General features: G+C 48.6%; 1 protein-coding gene across 6 annotated transcripts in view; it reads left to right on the forward strand.

Moving 5' to 3' along the window:
* The window catches only part of PAQR5 (progestin and adipoQ receptor family member 5), a 74757-nt gene that overhangs the window by 16190 nt on the left and 38624 nt on the right, over window positions 1–19943 (forward strand). For 3 of the 6 annotated variants that reach the window (XM_046009160.1, XM_046009163.1, XM_046009158.1), the window contains exon 2: window positions 16131–16291. In XM_046009160.1, coding sequence (XP_045865116.1) covers window positions 16241–16291 — 51 coding nt within the window. In that variant the 5' untranslated portion in view covers window positions 16131–16240. Of the gene's footprint in view, window positions 1–8162; window positions 8364–12010; window positions 12066–16130; window positions 16292–19943 lie in introns of those variants that run through there. The other 3 variants (XM_046009161.1, XM_046009162.1, XM_046009159.1) reach the window with 2 other exon arrangements.

Genomic DNA, 19943 nt, shown 5'->3' on the forward strand with positions numbered 1-19943 from the left:
GCCTCCGTTGGGGCCCATCCCTGGACCCTCTCTCATTCAGCCTCTCTCCCCTCTGAGCACACGCTTTCCACCTTTTCCTCCCGGCTCTGGTCCCCAACTCCTCGTTCTTTCTCTCACTGTTGGCTCTGACTGTGTTGTGTCCTGAGTGGACCTAAGCTGCATGGAGGTGGACAGTCCCAGAAGCTCAGGCAGTGATCCCAGGACTGGGCCTTGCGTAAGACTCAGCATTGGAGCTTGATAACCAGGCAGGTCTCCGGGGGGGGGGGGTCCCCCTGAGGATTCCGACTGCGAGAGCCTGAAGTGGACTCACCTAGTCTGGTATGCGTTTTCAGCCTTCACCTCTGGGTCTTTGGATGCACGGTTGAGTTTGGGACTTGATATGAGAAGAGGTTTTCCAGGCCCCTGTCTCGACCTGTAACTTCACCTTCCTCCCCAGGGTAGGTGCCCCAGAACCCACCTGGATATTTTCCAGATGGGGAGCTCAGTGCCCATGGAGCGAGCCTTCCTCCCTGGGTGTCAGTGCCTCTGTGGTGTGAGCAGAACCCCCCCTCCCAGAAGAACCCTTAGGGGGATGTTGGTTCTGACCTTATGGGCTGCATGATCTCCTCCAGGGTTCCAGACCTGCCTCCCCAGGAGGTAGGAAGGTGCTGGGTGCCTCGTCCTCCCCGGGTCCCCCTCCTTTCCTTCCTCCTTTGCTCTGGGCTCTCTTGCAGGCTGACAGCCTTATCTCAGACTTTAAGTTTCTGATCAGATTAGAGGCTTGGGAAGCCGGTGAAGATGGGATCTCGAGTTCTCTCTCCAGCAGCCTGACATTTGACCCCAACAGTCAGGACCCACACATTCACCTTCCATCGACTTGGCAGGAACTCACACTTTCCCAGCCTTGGGTGACGAACCCCCCTATACACCTGTCCTGGAGGCCAGCGAGTTGTGAGGTGTGGACACCCCAGTCTTCTCCCCGCAGAACTCAGTGCCAGACCAGCTCTGGGTGGGCTCCATTCTCCCCTTGGACTAGAATGTCAGCAGTCTCAACTCTGGCTATGCTGTAGGTCACTGGGCTTCACCTGCTCTCCCCGACCTTTGGAGAGCTTACCTTAATTGAGCTGTGGTGGGCCCAACCAAGCACTATGTTTGAGAGCTTTCTAGGTGGTTCTAAGGTGCATCCCAATTTGAGGACCACTGGGCTGCATTCCCAGAACCCATCAGGCCAGCTCTTGCATGGGGATAGTTATATGGGAGTAAAAGAGCCAGGGCCCTCTGTATATCCCAAATATTGAAATATTATTTTACATTATCTGTATTTTATACATTTTGTGAAAGCGTATTGAAAAATTTAAGTCGGGGGTGCCTGGGTGGCTCAGTCGGTTGAGTGTGTGACTCTTGGTTTCAGCTCAGGTCATGATCTCAGGGTTTTTGAGATTGACCCCTAGGTAGGGCTCCTTGCTGGGTGGGAAGCCTGCTTAAGATTCTCGCCCTCTGCCCCCCCCAAATAAATAAATAAATAAATATTTTTTAAAAATTTAAGTCCATAAAACCAAATATTTAATAATCAAAAATACCTAAATGTATAATGCCTTAAAACATCAAATCAATGTAAAATTGATAAAAATAGACATTACGGCTCTAGTCTAAACTCACAGATAGACAAAAATGATGCAATAAAACCGTTAAAATCTACACAAAGTATGTTGGTGGTACTATTGTATCTCAAGTATGTTTTTTTCCTATCAGACTTTCAAAAAAAAGCTTTTCCTGGCTCTCCCCTAGCCGGAGAATGGTGAGAAGAGAGATTTGTGAGATATCGTCTAATATTTTCCGCTGACAAGGCCTTTTGGTTTTTTTTCAGGGACTGCTGTCTTTTATTTAAAAGGAGCCATCGCTCTCCTTCCTGAAGCATTTCCGGTTTGTCCTCGAGTTCTTTGGTTTTATCTTGTTCAGATGGAGAGTCTGATGCAGCATTTCGTGTATCAGTTTTGGAACTTTGTGTTGATATTCCATGTGTTAGGAAAGTCGGCAAATAGAGTAATGATCATTCTAGCAACAGAATTTTGCCTTGTCTGCCGCCATGCAATCTCTGAGGAGGAGTCAAGATGTAGTTCACATTTCAAGGGTTTTGGATTTGTTTTGTCTTGGTTTGTTGTTTTTTTTTTTTTTTGACACGATTATCTTCTTTTTAAAACATATACAAAAATTGAGACATAGGCAGAAATTCCATGCCTCACCTCAACAGTGACCATCTTGTGGCCAGTCTTCCTTCCACCCTGACCCACCACCCCTGCTCCCAGCTGGATTCTGTCGAAGCTGATCTAAGACATCGTATCATTTCATCTGTAATTCCTTCACTGTTCTTCTCTCAGTGAATAGGGCTCTTTAAAAAACACAGCTGTGGTTCTATGATTGCACCTTAAGAATTGATCATTTCTCACTGTCATAAAATATCCGGCATTCAGATTTCCTCAGTTGTCTCATGCATTTTTTTTTTTTTTTTTTTTTTTTTTTTTTTTACAGTTGGTATGAGATTTCAGACCTTAAAAATTTGCAAATAAACATTTTGGACCAAGGGAAAATACACCATTTTGGCACCGAGGTGTAAGGTTTATGAATAAAGCCTGGCAACCACTGGGCAGAAGGTTCTAGACAAATGGGCCAGACCCTGCTTTTGGGGTTCAGCGTGTAGTGGGCAATGGAAGTCATTTAGTTGTTCAGTAAATTATGCATTCAAGGGGCACCTGGGTGGCTCAGTGGGTTAAAGCCTCTGCCTTCTGCTGAGGTCGTGATCCCAGGGTCCTGGGATCAAGCCCCACATCGGGCTTTCTGCTCAGCGAGAGTCTGCTTCTCCCTCTCTCTCTGCCTGCCTCTCTGCTACTTGCGATCTCTATCAAATAAATAAATAAAATCTTAAAAACAGATTATGCATTCAAGCAACAGCGATACCGCGCCCGGTCCCAGCCTGGGCACAGTGGATGCAGCAGTGAACCAGGCAGACTTGGCCAGTCTTGCCAGTGGGGAACCAGGGCATTTCACTGTGAAATTTGCAAATAGGATAATAGAGACTCTTGCAAATGATGCTTGAGTTTAGTTTTGAAAAATGGGTAGAATTTCAGGGCACCTGGGTGCCTTAGTCAGTTAAACATCTGTGTTAAGCTCAGGGACATGATCCTAGGGTCCTGGGATTGAGCCCCATGTCGGGCTTCCTGCTCAATGGAGGACCTGCTTCTCCCTCTCCACACTACTTGTGCACTCTCTTTCCTCTCTCTCTCTCCTTCTCTCTCAAATAGTGTCTTTGAAAAAAGAAAAAAAAATGTGTAGAATTTTGTTAAGAAGAGAAAGTGGAAGGAGAGATGTCCCTCTCCTAGTAAACAGCAAGTGCAAAAACATGGAGCATTCAAGGACAGAGAAGAGTGACGGGGTGTGGGGCATGTGCCAAGACTGGTGGCAGGTGATGCTGAGGCTGGGTGGGCTGTGGAGGTCTTGAGGATATGCTAAAGAGCGGGGTATTCTAGGGCCTCCAGAGGAGACCCTATGACTTTGTCATAGGAACATAAAATTTGGACCATGAGTCGGGAGAGCAGAGCCTTGTCGGAACTATGAAGAGTTATTGGATTTGCAAGCCCTTCCATGCGGGGGGCAGGCTGATGTCTCTCTTCAACCCCATAGCTTTCCAGGGCTGGCCTGGAGCAGGGCATAAGCAAGGTGCTTACTATGTGACCACTGACTGATGACCTCCCGGAGCTCCCAGTGCAGGGCGCTCTTGCCCAGCTCCACCTTCACCATGGTCATGGCAGAAGGAGCCCCCTTAAGCTGCGGCTGGGGGAAGTGGGGTGACTTTTCCAAAATGGGCGAGCTATTTGGCTTTATGCAACTGTGTCCCATGTACCCTGAATGGGGGACTTCAAGGCCAGGGTTGCCCCTGGGCCAGCAGTCAGGATGGGGCACAGGGAGGAAGGCTCAGATTCGAGAGTCTCAGGTGGTTGGTATAATAGGAAAGGCTGGTCAACCTGCAGATTGGCTCACAAAGCTAATTTCTCCAAGACTCGCCAAGGGTTCCCTTATTTCCTTTTAACAGCATTGTTGCTTTGGTGAAAAAAACAAATGACACATGCTCATTGTGGGCAAACTCCAGTGTAACAGAAAGGAGGAAGAGAGTAGAGCACATCCCTGTGGCTGACCACTGACGCCTAGAGGGAGACACCGTGAGCACTTCGGGGAACATCCTTCCGAACACTTTTCCGTCCATAGACACAAGTAGTTAAATGTAACACAGTTTTATAGGGCCGGTGTTACAAGATTTATGCGGCCCCATAACCTGCTTTTTTCATTTAACAACGTGTCATGACACCGTTTCCTGTCAGTAACCACAGATCTGTAACATTTTTAATAGCCGCACCAGGCAATTTTGCATGGCTCGACCGTAACTTACCCGGCCAGCTCGCTAGTGCCAGAAATTTGGATTGTTTCCAGCTTTTCACAATGTGCTAAAGAGTATCATTCAGCTTTTTCAGATGTGTAATAATCGCCTAGCAGTAAATATCTAGAATGGCCGGGATCCCTGGAACAAAGGAAAGGCTTGGTTCACACCCCAGTCCTAAAGCCACGCTGGGAGGTCACCATGGCAACCTCTCCCTGCACGTGGGGCACCCATTAGCTACACCTCCAGCCAGGGAGGTGGGTCAGAGCCTGAGAGGTAACAGTCCAGTTTCAAGCAAAACTCTAAACCCAGGGCAGAAGGAGCATGAGGGTGTGTTAATGCAGTACTGGGACGGGCTAGGGTACAGTAGTATTAATAGTCACTTTTTATTGAGTGTTTGTTATCTGGTAGTTACTATGGTTTTTTCACCCTCGCAAGAGTCATTGATAACTTTCATTATCCTCATTTAACTGATAAGAAAATGCAAGTTGAAGAGATTAGGTGATTGGTCCAAGGGCACCCAGGAAATGATGGAGCCAGGATTTGAAATTTTCTGGCATCCACCGCTCAGAATTCTCCTTACCGTACCTTGGGCTGCCTGCCTCTCCCCTATCAGCATCCCTGGGTCTTCAGGTCCTGACTCCCACCCTCTCTAGTGCATTCATTCCCACCTTCAGACAGTGCACCCCGGGCCTTCATGGGGGCTCTTCTCCAGACCCCATGCTGGGCACTTGCCACTCCCTCCCCACGCTGAACTGTGGACAGCTCCCCAAACGGGCACTCCGCCCACCTCCGCACCTTGGCTCCTGCTGTACCCTCAGTTTAGAGCCGTCTCTGTCCTCTATGGCTTCTGCACTCCTGCTTATTCTTCAGCACTTAGCTCAAGCTTTATGTCTTCAAGAAGTCTTTCCTGACTCCCTGGTGTGATGCCCCTCCTCTCTGTTCCCCCCAGAAACAGCTGATGTTTCCAACCATCAGATGTGTTTTGTGTCACGTGTCAGTGTTGATATCCTGCACTAGAATGTGAGCTCTTAAGGGATGAAGGGGTCCTCCCCTGGGTCCTATGTAGTGTCGGACACATAGTGGGTGTAGGAAGTGGGTGCTGAATGAATGAGTAAATGGCCAAGCATAGTCCTGTCCACTCTCCATTGCTGTTCCTTGCCCCAGGCAGCTCTCCCTAGGGGGAGCAGAGGGATGACTTTGACCCAGACATGTTGGATGAGTACCCTGTCTACCAGCAGCTGCTCCCAGCTTCCCTGCCTCTTACCTGGCTGCTTCCCCAACGTCGCCACCCAACACCGGCCCCCAGCCTCCACCCTCCTCCAGACTGGCTCACCCCTTTCTCTCACTGTTCCTAAACTTGCCCTACCAGGGAAACCGAGATACTGGGCAAATCCTCTAGATCATTGTTCCTGCTGTCCCCCACCCCCCAACTCTTGTCAATTTTATTCTATCAGAACCATGAACTTGACTTTTTCTTATCCCTTGGATCTTCTGTCTGCTCTTCTCCCTCTGGAGGACCTTTGAAAGTCACCTCTCTTTGCCTCCTAAGTTGATCTGTACCCTTGCTCGCTCCTTCAAGATATGGTCACATATTTTTAAACTGCAAATCTGTGCACATCAGACTCAACTTAACCGAAAACTGCTTTGGTCTTACTCCCTTCCTTCGTGGGTGTCACTATTTCCCAGCCTGTGGGACATGGCACTCTGAGACCCTGGCTGTCTCTGTCTCTCTGTCGTCAGACACCTGACCTCGATCACCAGAGCCCGAAACCCAGAGCTCAGGGCCAAGCCTGGCAGGCATTGGCGGGAGAGAGGGAGCGCCGTCTACTATGAACCTGACTGCGCTTACCCCATTTACCTGGAAAGAAGAAATAGCAAGTTGCAGCTGTATGTGGACTTGACCTTCAGATTTGTCAAGACAAACTGGAGTCCGGGTTTTTCTATGAGGTCCCTTGATTTTTTGATGTTGGGTTACCTTTGTTTTTCTTAATAGAATTTCTTCTTTTTACAGCTGTGTTAGGTTTTTGGAAAAATTGTGCTGGATATAGAGTTCCCAATGCCCCCTTCTGGCCCAGCCCCTCCCCCTACTATGAACAGCTTCCACTGCCGTGGTACATTGGTTACAACTGATGACCAACACTGAGACGTTATTAACGGATGCGGGTAGTTACATCAGGGTTCCCCAGCATATGATGTCATGTATCCACCTCTATGGTACCATGCCAGCGATTTATTTTTTTCTTGCCTCTTATTTTTGAAACAGTTTGGAAATCCAGAGCCTCTGCTTTCCATACCCATCCATCCCACGATGCCTCTTCTGTTCATTTTCTTTTCCCCGCACTGGGTTCAGCTCTTCTCACCTCTCTGGACTCAGGAGCTTCCTGTCCCTGCACAGGGGCAGTGTGCTGTTGTCTCCCTCGTCTCTAGCAGACGGGGATTTCCTTGAGGCACTCCGAGAAGTCCGAAAGTCTGGCAGTCTGCATTCCCCACAGTGCCCAGGAACAGGCCTTGAGGGCTTTGGGATTTGCTGTGTACTTGGATGCGGCTGGGTCTGGGGCTTCCGGGGAAACTGATTTGGGTGCAATTGACAACAGGGAGAGAGCAAGCATGTGGCAGGTGATAGAATGCTGGTCAACCTCAAGTTTCGGTGGCTGCCGGGAGAGGAAAGGAGGTATCCCAGAAAGTGTAGCTCTGCAAGGGGTAGAGCTGAGGGCACACACAGCTGCGGGTGGCCGGATGCTGGAATCTGTAGCAGAAGTGAGCAAAAGTCTCCAGAGGGAAGGGAGGGAGGCCTGGGGCCCTCGTGAGTGGGATTCATGCTCTTAGGAAAGAAGCCCAAGATGGATCCATTGTCCTTCCTACTGTGAGGACAGGGTAGTGAGTGTGCAATCTGCAATCAGAACAGGGCCTTCACCATAACCCGACCATGCTGCAACCCCCACCCCCCGCTATCTTGGACTTCCAGCCTCTGGAACTGTGGGTGAGAAATGTTTGCTGGGTTTTGTTATTGTTGTTTTTAAGATTTTATTTGTTTGGCAGAGAGGGAGAGCACCCAAGCAGGGGGGAGTGGAGGCAGAGGGAGAAGCAGACTTCTTGCTGAGTGAGGAGGTCAGTGCGGGGCTCGATCCCGGGATCCTGGGATCATGACCTGAGCTGAAGGCAGATGCTTGAGCGACTAAGCCACCCAGGTGTCTCTTAACTTTTTTTTTTTTTAATGTATTTATTTGACAGAGAGAGATCACGGGCAGGCAGGCAGAGAGAGAGAGAGGAGGAAGCAGGCTTCCTGCTGAGCCGGGAGCCCGATGCGGGACTCGATCCCAGGACCTGAGCCAAGGGCAGAGGCTTTAACCCACTGAGTCCCCCAGGCATCCCCTCCCCTTTTTTAAAGTAGGCTCCACACAGGGCTTGAACTCATGAGCCTGAGATCAAGACCTGAGCGGAGATCAAGAGTCGGAAGCTTAACCAGCTGAGCCCCTCAGGCGTCCACCATTTCAACTATTTTGAAGTGTTAAGTTCAATGACATTACTTATAGTCACAGTGTCGTACAAACATCATCACCGTCCATTTCCAGAATATTTTCATCATCACCCATTAAACAGTAACTTCCCATTTCCCCGTCTCACCAGCCCCTGGCAACTTCTGTTCTATTTTCTGTCTATAAATTTGCGTATTCCTTACCTCTGGCAAGTGGAATCCTACAGTGTTTGTCCTTTTTGGTCTAGCTCATTCACTTAGCGTGATGTTTTCCAGATCCATCCATGTGGTCACCTGTGTCAGAATTCTGTTCCTTCTGAAGGCTGAGCAACATCCCATCACACGTACGGACCGCATCGTGCTTGGTCATCTGCTGATGGACACTGGGGTCGCTTCCACCTTCGCCTATTGTGAATACTGCTGCTCTGAACACGGGTGTACAGATATCTGTTTGGTGTCTGCTTTTAATTCCTTTGGGTATGTCCCCAGAAGTGGAATTTCTGGATCCTATAGTAATTCTCTGGGTAATTTTTTGAGGGACCGCCATCCCGTTTTCTACAGTGGTCGCACCATCTTACATTCCTCCCAGCGATGAGCTAAGGTTCCAGTTTTTCTCCATCCTCATCTTCACTAGTTCCTTTTTTTTTTTTTTTTTTGACAGCCATCCTAATGGTGTGAACTGGTATCTCACTGTGGTTTTGACTTACATTTCCCTAATGACTAGTGCTGCTGAACCACATGCTTTTATGTGCTTGGTGGTCCTGTGTATGTATTCTTTGGAGAGATGTCCATTTAAGTCCTTTACCCATTTTTTAATTGGGTTATTGTCGTTCTTGAGTTGTAGGAGTTCTTTATATATCCTGGATATGAATCTCATCGGGTATATGGTTTCCCATCATTTTTCACTCTCTTGATAGTACCCTTTGATGCACAAAACATTTTAATTTTCATATGCGTTTTTAAGGTAAAGCAGGAGTGTGCAGGCAGCCTGGGGCTGCTCTTAGATTCTGTCCACCCCTATTCCCCAGCTTCCCTAGTGCACATTCAACCCTCTGTGATGGTGAGGACCATTTAGTGGTCCTCTGGGAGGGGCCTTCTCGCACAGTGATGGGAGGGAAACTCTGCCCTGGTTGCCTCCTGGGCTCTATGCTGTTTTCGGGTTAACATAAAGGAGATCTAGACAGGAGCCCTGGGGGAAGGAGGAAATCAGAGGTGGGCTGGCCAGCCAGTATGGCCAGAAAGGGGCCACCCGTCCTCTCTCTGGTCCTCTCCACTGTCTCTTCGTGACACCTGAACTCCCTCTGAACGTTGCTTCTTTGGGTCAAATGTACGACTTCTTGTCTGAAGTGCCATTGATGACATTCATGGGTCCGGTGGTAACTTGAATTAGAGACCTCTCAGCAGCTTTCTGATCTCATGTTTCTAGTTTTCTAAAGCAAGCATGGGAAAAATTCCCTACCAAACAGCCTTCTTTGTTTCGGCTACATATGCCTGACTATGAGTTTTTTGTTTTCTAGCCTATTTTTTTTTTTTTTTTTTTCAGAAAGGGGGAAGTAGCATAATAGTTGGGTCCATCCAGAGTTTTTCACATTTGGGGCCTACTGCATTCCTTTATTTTGAACAATCGGTTGGCTGTACGGGCATTTTGGGGGAGACACTGTAACCTGAAACTCTCCCCATCCATGCTTGTTTGGGATCCTTCCAGAAGGCACCTGACACACACAAGCAACTGAAAGAGAGATAAAATGTTACACCGATGGAGACTTGGGCAGAAAGTGTAACCCAGATTGAGATTTTTTTTTTTTAAAGATTTTATTCATTTACTTGACAGACAGAGATCACAAGCAGGCAGAGAGGCAGGCAGAGAGAGAGGAAGGGAAGCAGGCTCCACGTTGAGCAGAGAGCCCGATGCGGGGCTCGATCCCAGGACCCTGAGATCACGACCCGAGCTGAAGGCAGAGGCCTTAACCCACCGAGCCACCCAGGTGCCCCCCAGATTGAGATTTATTCCAGGGACGTGGCCTCCCATTGTAAGAGCTGGTTTTGTTATAAAGGAGACCTTAATGATCCTTTCAAGAGCAGCGTAGGAAGATGGAAGGAGTAGCCATGGCGAAGTGACCCCAGCCAGTCGCTCACTTCCAGTCTCTGTACTTCATCAGTTCCTATGGTGGTGGTGTTTTATGAGCTCTGAAATCAGGATTCATTTCCAGAGGGTGCCTTCATCTCCTGGTTACAATGGGCAGAACTTCTTTCCCTGGCACACAAAACAGTGGTGTGACTTCCAGCTGAGAGTGTCTGGAGGTGTGTCGGTGTTTAGAGGTCACTGAGAGCACGGGGACCCCCAAGCCCTCAGGGCCAGACAGCATGGGCACAGCACAGTGAGAGTCTCAGGCTGAGTTCCCCTGCCGTCTGCATAGTTTTCAGCAGGTGCCAAAGCAGGAGGATGGCCTGTTCTGTGGGCGGGTGAAGTCCCAGCACTACCCTCTTTAACACTTATGCACGCTTTTTCTGTAAGCACGTGCAAAGGTGACACAGCATTTACGGGGGGGGCTGGGGCAGCTGGACTTCTCCTTGGCTTTAGGCTCTTGAATCCTCCCTACAGGGCTCACCTGGGCTTATTCAGGGGGGAGTCACCCTGGGGCATCCAGTCACTGTCCCGTCTCATGCAGGAGAATGGCTGCCTGGGCGATCCTTCTCATCAGCTCCCACATCTTCTGTTCCACTCGTTTCGCCAATTAAACAGCACCCATTGCGCTAATTCCCAAACCCTTTGGTGTGGGTCAGAAATAACCCCCGCCGAACCAAAGGTGTGGCCTCTGGAGTGTGAGTTTCTGCTTCCTCTCTCAAATGCTAATTCACCACCACCTCAGGGGTATGGGTTAAACATAACCATTTCATATCATGCTATCTGGGGAAAGTGTTTGAAAGCAAATCACGTGCAGTATAATAATAGCAAATGAATACTTCCGACTCAGGGTACATTGTGTAACAACGGCATTAAACACAGCTTCTCTAGACCTCAGGGACGCCTGGGTGACTCAGTTGGTGAAGGGTCCTTGATTTCTTGATTTTGGCTTTGATCACAGTCTCCCGTGGGAATCTCACGGTTGTGAGACGGAGCCCCACGTCAGGCTCAGTGCTGGACGTGGAGCCTGCTTAAGATTCTCTCTCTCTCCCTCCCTCTGCTCCTCCCCTGCACCACGTGTTCTCTCTCTCTCTCTCTCAAAAAAAAAGGCACAGACCTCATATAACTCGTATGGAAATGAGACTATTTTTCACTTTAGTAATTCTAGAACATGGCTCTAGTTATGAAGATACTGTTATCGAAGATGCTTATGAAGATTGTGAATACACTTATTTCTGTGAGATGTCAGTGGAAAAAGCAATATTTTAAAACTAATTTGCTGTGTATAGTAAGGGATTCTAATATATCTAGCCACATTAGTAAGTTAGTGTTGCAGAGAGAGAGATTGTGTACTAGTTCATCTGCATCCCAAAAGTTATACATTTTTTCGGACCTTCTTATTGGGAAAATAGCCCATCAACTTATATTCAGCAACTTTATATGTAGGTATATTTGGGAGGTTACAGGGTATGCTGGCCAAGTCCTCAGGGCCTGGGATCCAGTGTATAGGATGAAATTTCTAGGGTGGGGAGGGACCTCCAGGAATAAGGATGGAATGCTAGCCTGAGAGGGGTGAGGTGGTCAGGGGCAAGTTTCACCTTGTATTAATTTTGTTTGGTCTTAAATCTGAGAAATCTGAGAGGACTAGTTGGAAATTTGATGGTGATTTTGTTGTGATGATTTGGCCTTTTTTTTTTTTTTTTCAGTGTTGTTTAGGGCTATTTCAGGAGAACTTGGCAGGTCTTGGAGAATGTGTTATAGCCCATTTCCCTTTCTTTTACCTGTTCTAAAACATATCTTTAAGCTGTGGGACCCTCATTTAAATGAATCTCACATGGAACACCAATGTACTGTTGAAATCTTAGCCAAGCTTCACATTGTGTCTCTAATGGGTACTGTCTGAAGCCCTTTTGTCTTATTCACTCTTGTTTCTAGGCCTCTGCGGACAGAGACAGCAAACCAAGCTGCCGTTTGAAATACTGGAAATAACACTCTCGTTTTTATAGTGTTGGTGAAATTAAGAGCTTGGCGTGTGATGGGAACGAAAAACACCAGTGAGTTCACTGATGTTCAATTACATCTGCCGTGATTAAGAAGGGACACAACGTATGAATCATAAGCCAGGGTTGTTTCATGATTTCGACAGACAGAAAGGTTTACATTTCACACGCAACCTAACAGTGGTTTAATGGAAGAGTTCCTGCTTCCTTGGTACAAAGACAGGACACAAGAAATCTCGAGCTTTTGTAAGAGCCAAGGTCAAGTCTTACCCAAGAGTTTGTCTCAAACTGATTAACAGACAAGGAGGGCCATCCTTTAACTTCTGGGTTATAAACATCATCGTAAACATTCTGCGTGATCCTTCTCTCAGCAGCAGAGGGAAATTAAGACCTAGTGCTCTGTGCTAGCTCTTCGTAACCTTTATTCAAAGTCCCTTCTCTACTGAAAAGGAACTTACAAAACCAGAAATCAAATCCTAGTTTTCTAGCAGCCATTCGCTGTGTGATCTTGGGCAAACCCCATAGCTTTTCCACGCTTCCATTTTCTTGCCTGTAGAATAGAAAATGAATCTTCCTCTCTGAAAATTAATACTAATAGCAAGTGTTTGTTGGACCCTTACTTTGCGCCAGGCCCTTTACATGGGTTCTGGCGTTTCATCATCATGACACCCCTGTGAAGAAAGTACTACCGTTGTTTCCATTTTACTGTTAGGGTAACGGAGACACAGGCGTTAACGTTCCTTGCCCGGGGCTGCACGGGTTGCACTGGTCTTTGGATGCAAGTGGCTTGAATCTAGCACCCAGGCCCTGCCCTGCCCTGCCTTGCCTCCTGAGATGCCACAGTGGGGTGAATGAGATGGGCCAGGGAGCAAGGTGAGAAGGACGGGGTTGGTGCAGTGGATGAAAGTTTCCCTCCTTCTCAGGGTGACCTGTGCTAGCTCGTTGGGTGTCTCATTTCTTTGTGCATTTGTTGGGGACAGTGACTGTCTTATTCCTCTTTTTTTTTCCTGTGCAGTGAAAGAAGAGAATGGTATGGAGGCTGCCTACTTCCGTCCTTCTGTGTGTCACAAAGTGATACAATTTTTTTGAAGCTTTATTTACTTATTTTAGAGAGAGAGACAGAGAGAGCATAAGCAGGGGGAGGAGCAGAGGGAGAGAGAGATTCCTTCAACAGATTCCCTGCTGAATGTGGAGACTGACGTGAGGCTTGATCCCAGGACCCTGAGATCATGACCTGAGCCAAAACCAAGCACCGGCCACTTAACCAGTGGCACCACCCAGGCACCCCAAACCCATACAATTTTTGTATCTGTTTAATTCTCACCATGTCCTTCAAGCCATAGCAGCCCATGGAGAATCCTCAATTACACAGTTAGACTTACCCGACCTGTCACGTGATAAACATGTGGTAAACAGTGGCTGAATGGAGAAGTAGGGGACTCCTCTGCTATTATCATTACCCCTTATGTTTGCAGTTTAGGCTGGTCGTCGTATTGGGATGGTATGTGCTGTGAGAGAAGGGGACCGTTCCTTTTCTTTGTCTTTCCCATGACACTGAGGCTACTTGAGGGAGTACTAGAGGACCGAGGTGGGCAGGTGTGTGGAGACCAGCCGTGGTCCCATTGCCGGAGGATTTCCTGGTGTGCCTGAGGTCCCCCCAGTACCAGACCTCCACCTTGTGTCCTGCCACTGGGTGAGATCATGGTGCTTCACAGAGTGTGGGAGTCTTGGTAATTAGGCCTGCAAAACTGAGAGAACGAAGGTGGACTATGGCCCATTCACATCAATGTTGTTTGCAAAGTATTAACTTTTATTTTCTTTAGCTTAGGTAAAGTGTGCTTTAAAAAAATTATTTTCTTAAAAAATTATTTAATTTCTTGATGCCTGGGTGGCTCAGTCGGTTAAGCGGCTGCCTTCGGCTCAGGTCATGATCCTGGTGTCCTGGGATCGAGTCCCACATCAGGCTCCTTGCTCCGCAGGGAGCTGCTTCTCCCTCTGCCTCTGCCTGCCACTCTGCCTGCCTCTGCTCTCTCTATCTCTCTGACAAATAAATAAGTAAAATCTTTAAAAAAATTATTTTCTTCATTATTCTGTAGCTTGGAAATATTATACACGTTTTTATTGTGGTAAAATAATGCACAATGGGAAACTGTGTAATGATTTTTAAGTGTCTAATTCAGTGACATCGCAGTCAGAATGCTGTGCAACCAACACCACCACCCATTTCCAGAACTTTCTGTCATCCCAGACAGAAATTCAGTACCCATGAAACAACAATGCCCCATTCCTCCACCAATCCAGCCTCTAATCTACTTTTTGTCTGTGTGAATTTGCCTACTCTAGGTACCTTGGGTAAGTGGAATCCTACATCATTTGTTCTTTTGTGACTGGCTTGTTTCCCTCAGCATAACGTTTTCAAGTTTCATTGATGTTGGAGCGCCAATCACAGCATCATTCCTTTTTAAGACCGAATAATATTCCATTGTATGCCTAGACCGTTACTTTGTCTACCCATTCATCTGCTGGTGGACACTTGGGTCGTTTCCCTCTTTGGACTTGTGAATAATACATCGTTTTTAAGAAAGAAGCAAATTGGGGGCGCCTGGGTGGCTCAGTGGGTTAAAGCCTCTGTCTTCAGCTCGGGTCGTGATCCCGGGGTCCTGGGATCGAGCCCCGCGTGGGGCTCCCTGCTCAGCAGGGAGTCTGCTTCCCCCTCTCTCTGCCTACTTGTGATCTCTCTCTCTAATAAATAAATAAAATCTTTAAAAAAAAAAGAAAGAAGCAAATTTATGGCAATAAATATAAATAAATACATAAATACATTGCATTTTGTTACAGAGTTCTATTTTTTTTAAGATTTTATTTATTTGAGAGAGAGAGAGAGAAAGAGCATGAGCATTAGCAGAGGGGAGAAGATAGAGGGAAAAGCAGACTCCCTGCTGAGCTGGGAGCCCGATGCGGGACTTGATCCCAGGACCCTGGGATCATGACCTGAGTCGAAGGCAGACACTTAACTGACTGAGCCACCCAGGTTCCCCAGAGTTCTAGATAATAACACATAGAACATAAAGACTATAATAAGCAGCAAAAGTGTAAACAAACCACAAAACGAAAACCACGCTTTAAGTTCAGAGGACGAGTGCCGTTGCTTTAATGAATGGTGTTAAGCATTTCGCTGAAGGCCCAGCGTGAGCCAGGCAGATACCCTGAGTTTCCAGCCATCCCAGGAGTGTCCTCTCCAAGCACTTGGGCAGGTAGCTTTGCTCATAGGCGGAGGTGATTGGTGTCACATGAGAGGTGTAGGCGGGGTTTCTGGACCTTCAGAGGCAGGGCCAGAATTCCTCTGGGGGGGCTCTAAGGATGGGGCAGATCTTGGGTCATCAATGGTGGGAGCGGTGGGGTGGGGCGGGGGGGTGTGGGGGGCGTTAGCCAGGGTAAATTCCTAGCACTGCTCTTTCTTTGCTAAACCCAGCTTGCATGTTTCTATTTCTCAGGCCGTCCTGAGGGCTTCAGGCCCCTCTAGCTCACATTACTCACAGCTGTTAAGTAGTCTTAATCTTGCATTTAAACAGCCTCGTTACTTGGAGTTGCTGTGTCTCCAACATGTGCCTCGGATTTGCTTGTCTGCTTCTTGTGTGTGTCTCAGGGCAGCAATGCTCCCGGCGGCCTTCTGGAAGAGCTGCTTTTCTTTGGGTGATCTGGGGCAAGGCCTTTGTCCTCCTCTGCCCGCTGAGTGGACACAGACTTGGGATCACACGGCCGGCCCAGGGGCAGCCCATGATGCTGCCGTGAGCCAGCTGCTTCAGCTGTCCCCTAGCCTTAGAGAAGTCACTGCCCCCCTCTGGCCCCGATGTCGGACGTGAGGGGACCTGGTGGCCTCCACGGCTCTTCGAGTTCTGCAGTTTCATGATCGCCCCTACCAGGCATGAATGACCTCCCTCCAGCCCTCTCGGAATAAATGACTCAGCGGTCTGATAGACCTGCTGCTGTTTTTAAGGAAGCCTGATTATTTTGCCGTCACAAGCAAGTGTTTGTTCCGTGGTTAAACAATCTGACAGTCTTGATCCAGCTGGAGTTGTGCTGGGGCTGACTGGAGTTCTTCACGCCGTCCTCTTGCAGGGAAGCAGCCCTGGCACCGGCTGGCTGCACGCACCCTGGGCCATGTCAGAACTCTGAGCCGGCGACGGGAAGCAGCTGTCCACCACCGGCCATCCCAACCCAGCTTCGAGATGCTGAGCCTGAAGCTGCCCCGGCTGTTTAGCATCGACCAGGTGCCCCAGGTATGTGCTGAGTTCCTGGGGGTTGGCGAGGGCATGGTCTTTGCCCCTGGAGTGGGGGGCGTGTGCTGGCTTTGTCTGCAGCCAGCGGGCCTCCCGTTTCCCCCACCTACACTGAACCTGGAAATGGGAGGGATGGCAAGACACCCCTTCCCTGTGACATCTCTGTTTTATCCCAAACAAAGCCTTTATGGAGACTCCACATTTGAGCTGAAGACAGGTAGCTGGGGGCATCCGGCTAGGTAGAAGTTTCCTTTAGGGTCCTCCCTTGGGTGCCTGAAAGCAGGCAGGGGCCAAGTCGCCTCGGGTGTGTGGTTTTGCCCTTGTCCTTACCACTTGCAGGAGGCTCGGACCCGGGTGTCTTGGGGCGAACAGGAGGGTGGTCCCGTGGGCCTCAGCCCTGGCCCCATTGTGGACTCCTGGGCCTGGGAGCTCACTTGTGGCTTCCCCAAGGCTCCTGGGATGCCTTGACAATCCACATCTGTAATCGGCCTGAGGTGGGGCCACACAGCTGGGGAGCCAGGGCACATGGGCCTACCCCCCTTCCCTGGCGGAGAAGACATTTCATATACACCCTCGGTGCCGGGTCACATTCCCTTCCTTTTGGACTGAAGATGTCAGGGTGGGAAGTTTCAGCTGGAGGATGTCCCAGACTGATGGGAGACCTTTCACGCTGCAGACTGCCAAGTACTTCCAACTTTCCTCAGGAGCCTAAGACCCAGGCACCCTCAGCCCCCGGGATGGAGACGAGGCACGGGCAGACGGTGGGCTCTGTCCTGAAAGCCTGTGAGGCTGGGTGGCTGCAGCTGGGTGGCACTGGGGGGTGACAGAACATGAGGCAGAGCTGTCTGGTGGGAGGAGACGAGGGACGTGGCAGGGGACAGAAATATTAAAAATGAGGCTGGTTTTGCAGGACACCTCCCATGGGCTCCCAGGGCCGTGTCTCCTCCTAATGGGGTTCTCTGCTGGGTTCTACCCACAGACCACGAGTGGCTGTGATTAGTAGGAGCACAGGGTGAATTCTTGGATTCATCCACTCATGTGCAAGTTGTCATTCCGTGCCAGACTCAGAATAATCCTTACAAACACTGCCCCTAAGGATTTTTAAAATGTGGATGTGTGCTTCTGTTGCAGAGTGGGTTAGGGTGTGTCCTCAAAGATCCAGAGGAGGGATCGGCCTCCTCCATCATGGGGGAGGAAGGGCCCAGGGATGGCCCCGTGACAGGAGAGATCTTGAAGATGGGTTGAGGGTGGGTAGCTTGTGGGATGCGGGCCAAGCCAAGTAGGTGGAAGGACCAGTGTGGGCAAAGGCCTAAGACAGGGAAGCACTGGGCAGGTGTGGGGACTTTTGGGGGCAGGTTATGGGTGCTGCTGAGATGTCCCTCTGGGTGTTTTGGGCAAGGTCACATTCAGAGCAGGTGCCCAGGAAAGACGTGAAGGGGAAGTGAAGGTCTCAGTGGGTACTTTGTGGGCTTCTGAAGCATGGAGATCCTGAAGACAAGGACCAGAAAACCTCAGAGTGCTATAGAGGAACATGTCTCTTCTGTCCAGTTTTCCATAGACAATGGAGGTGACGGTATCCTTTTCCGTAAACTGGTGCTAGTCAGAGGCAGAGAACCAGCATTGAACCTCACATCCACTGTTTGCTTTGAAACCCTCCTTGGGTACTTAGATCTACTCCCGGGCTTCGGGGCCTCATGCTCAAGGTTCATGGAGTAAACAAGGGCTCTGTCTGCCTGGAGGGTACTTTTACTTGAGGATTTGCTGGGGGAGGGGGACAGAAATGTTTGTTGCAAGTATATTGAGGAGAAAAATGTATACATAATTTGCATGAATATTTAGAATAGACCTCCTACAAACGCTAAGCTTACTTTTGGTGGGCTCTTTGGGTTCTGATACCCAGTCTGTGGAGTGACCTTGGGCAAGATACTTAATCTTCTGACCTCAGTTTCTGCACCTGTAAAATGGAGTGATGGGACTATCTGCTTCCTGGGGTTATGGTAATGAGATGGCCCATGTGAAGTGCCTGGCACCTGGGGACCAGTCAGTAATGTTGGCTGCCATTACCATCATCAGGTCTTCATACAGAGGCCCTGAGTAGCCTCTCGTTTGGTATGTTAATGAGCTGTGTGGACTGGGCCACTTCCCCACCCTCTCTGAGCCTCAGTTTCCTGATCTGTGAAATGGAGATAATATCTGTTAATTTAGTCTCACAGGGCTGTTGTGAAGATCCAAGAAAAATGAAATAGAACAGCGGGACTATTATGAAAGAAAGGAAGCATAGCCAGATGGTGTGTTGTTGGGTAGGTGGGTTTGGGCACTGGAGAACCAGGAACCAACTCAACAGGCAAATGGTTTCTCCAGCCCGAGGTTTCTCAAAGGGGGTACTTGGATCACCACCATCAGAATCATCGGGAGCTTATTAAAATACAATAAGGATGGGGACCCTGGGTGGCTCAGTCAGTTAAACATGTGCCTTTGGCTCAGGTCATGATCTTGGGGTCCTGGGATCGAGCTCCGCGTCGAGCTCTCTGCTCAGCAGGAAGTTGTCTGTCCCTCTCCCACTGCCCAACCCTCAGCTCATATCCTGCTCACATCTTCTCTCTCTCTCCAATAAATAAGATCTTAAAAAAAAAAAAATACATGATGAAGTATGATTGCAGTTATTTTTATATTGTTCTTGATTTTAATGAAAAGGAATGCTTTCAGCATTTCATCGTTTAAAATAATGTAGCTTCTGTGTATGGTATGTATGTAAATAACCTTTATCAATTTAAGGATATTCCTTTCTACTCCTTGTTTTCTAGGATTTTTTCCCTTTAAGAATGAATTTTACAGAATCTTTTTCTTCCCCCATCAGTCCATCTTTTGAGATGGTCATGTATGATTTATTTAAGATATTAGTGTGGTGAATTACACCAACTGATTTATTAATGTTAAGTCAACGTTGCATTTAAGTAAAACTTGGTCATGATGTAATATCTTTTTAATCTATTGCTGGAATCAGTTGTTTAGGAACACTTTCTTTTTTTTAAGATTTTATTTACTAGTCAGAGAGACAGAGAGGGACAGAGAGTGTAAGTGGAGTGTGAGGCAGAGGGAGAAGTAGGCTCCATGCTAAGCAAGGAGCCGGATGCGGGGCTCGATCCCAGGACCCTGGAATCATGACCTAAGCTGAAGGCAGATGCTTAACCGACTGAGCCACCCAGGCATCCCCTGTTTAGAAACCTTAAGATTTTTTTATTTTTATTTTTAGAGAGAGAGAGAGAGCGCGTGTGTGCACACAAAGCAGGGGGAGGGGCATAAGGAGAGGGAGAAGCAGGCTCCCCACTGAGCCGGGAGCTTGACTCCGGGCTCCATCCCAGGACCAGGAGATTTGAGCCAAAGTCAAATGCTTAACTGACTAAGCCACCTAGGTGCTCCTGTTAAGGAGCCTTAAATTTTTTTTTTTTTTTAAGATTTTATTTATTTATTTGATAGAGATCACAATCAGGCAGAGAGGCAGGCAGAGAGAGAGGAAGGGAAGCAGGCTCCCTGCTGGGCAGAGAGCCCAATGCGGGGCTCGATCCCAGGACCCTGGGATCATGACCTGAGCTGAAGGCAGAGGCTTTAAACCACTGAACCACCCAGGCACCCCAAGGAGCCTTAAACTTAA

Source organism: Meles meles, chromosome 6 (assembly GCF_922984935.1).
Source record: "Meles meles chromosome 6, mMelMel3.1 paternal haplotype, whole genome shotgun sequence".
Classification (NCBI taxonomy): domain Eukaryota; kingdom Metazoa; phylum Chordata; class Mammalia; order Carnivora; family Mustelidae; genus Meles; species Meles meles.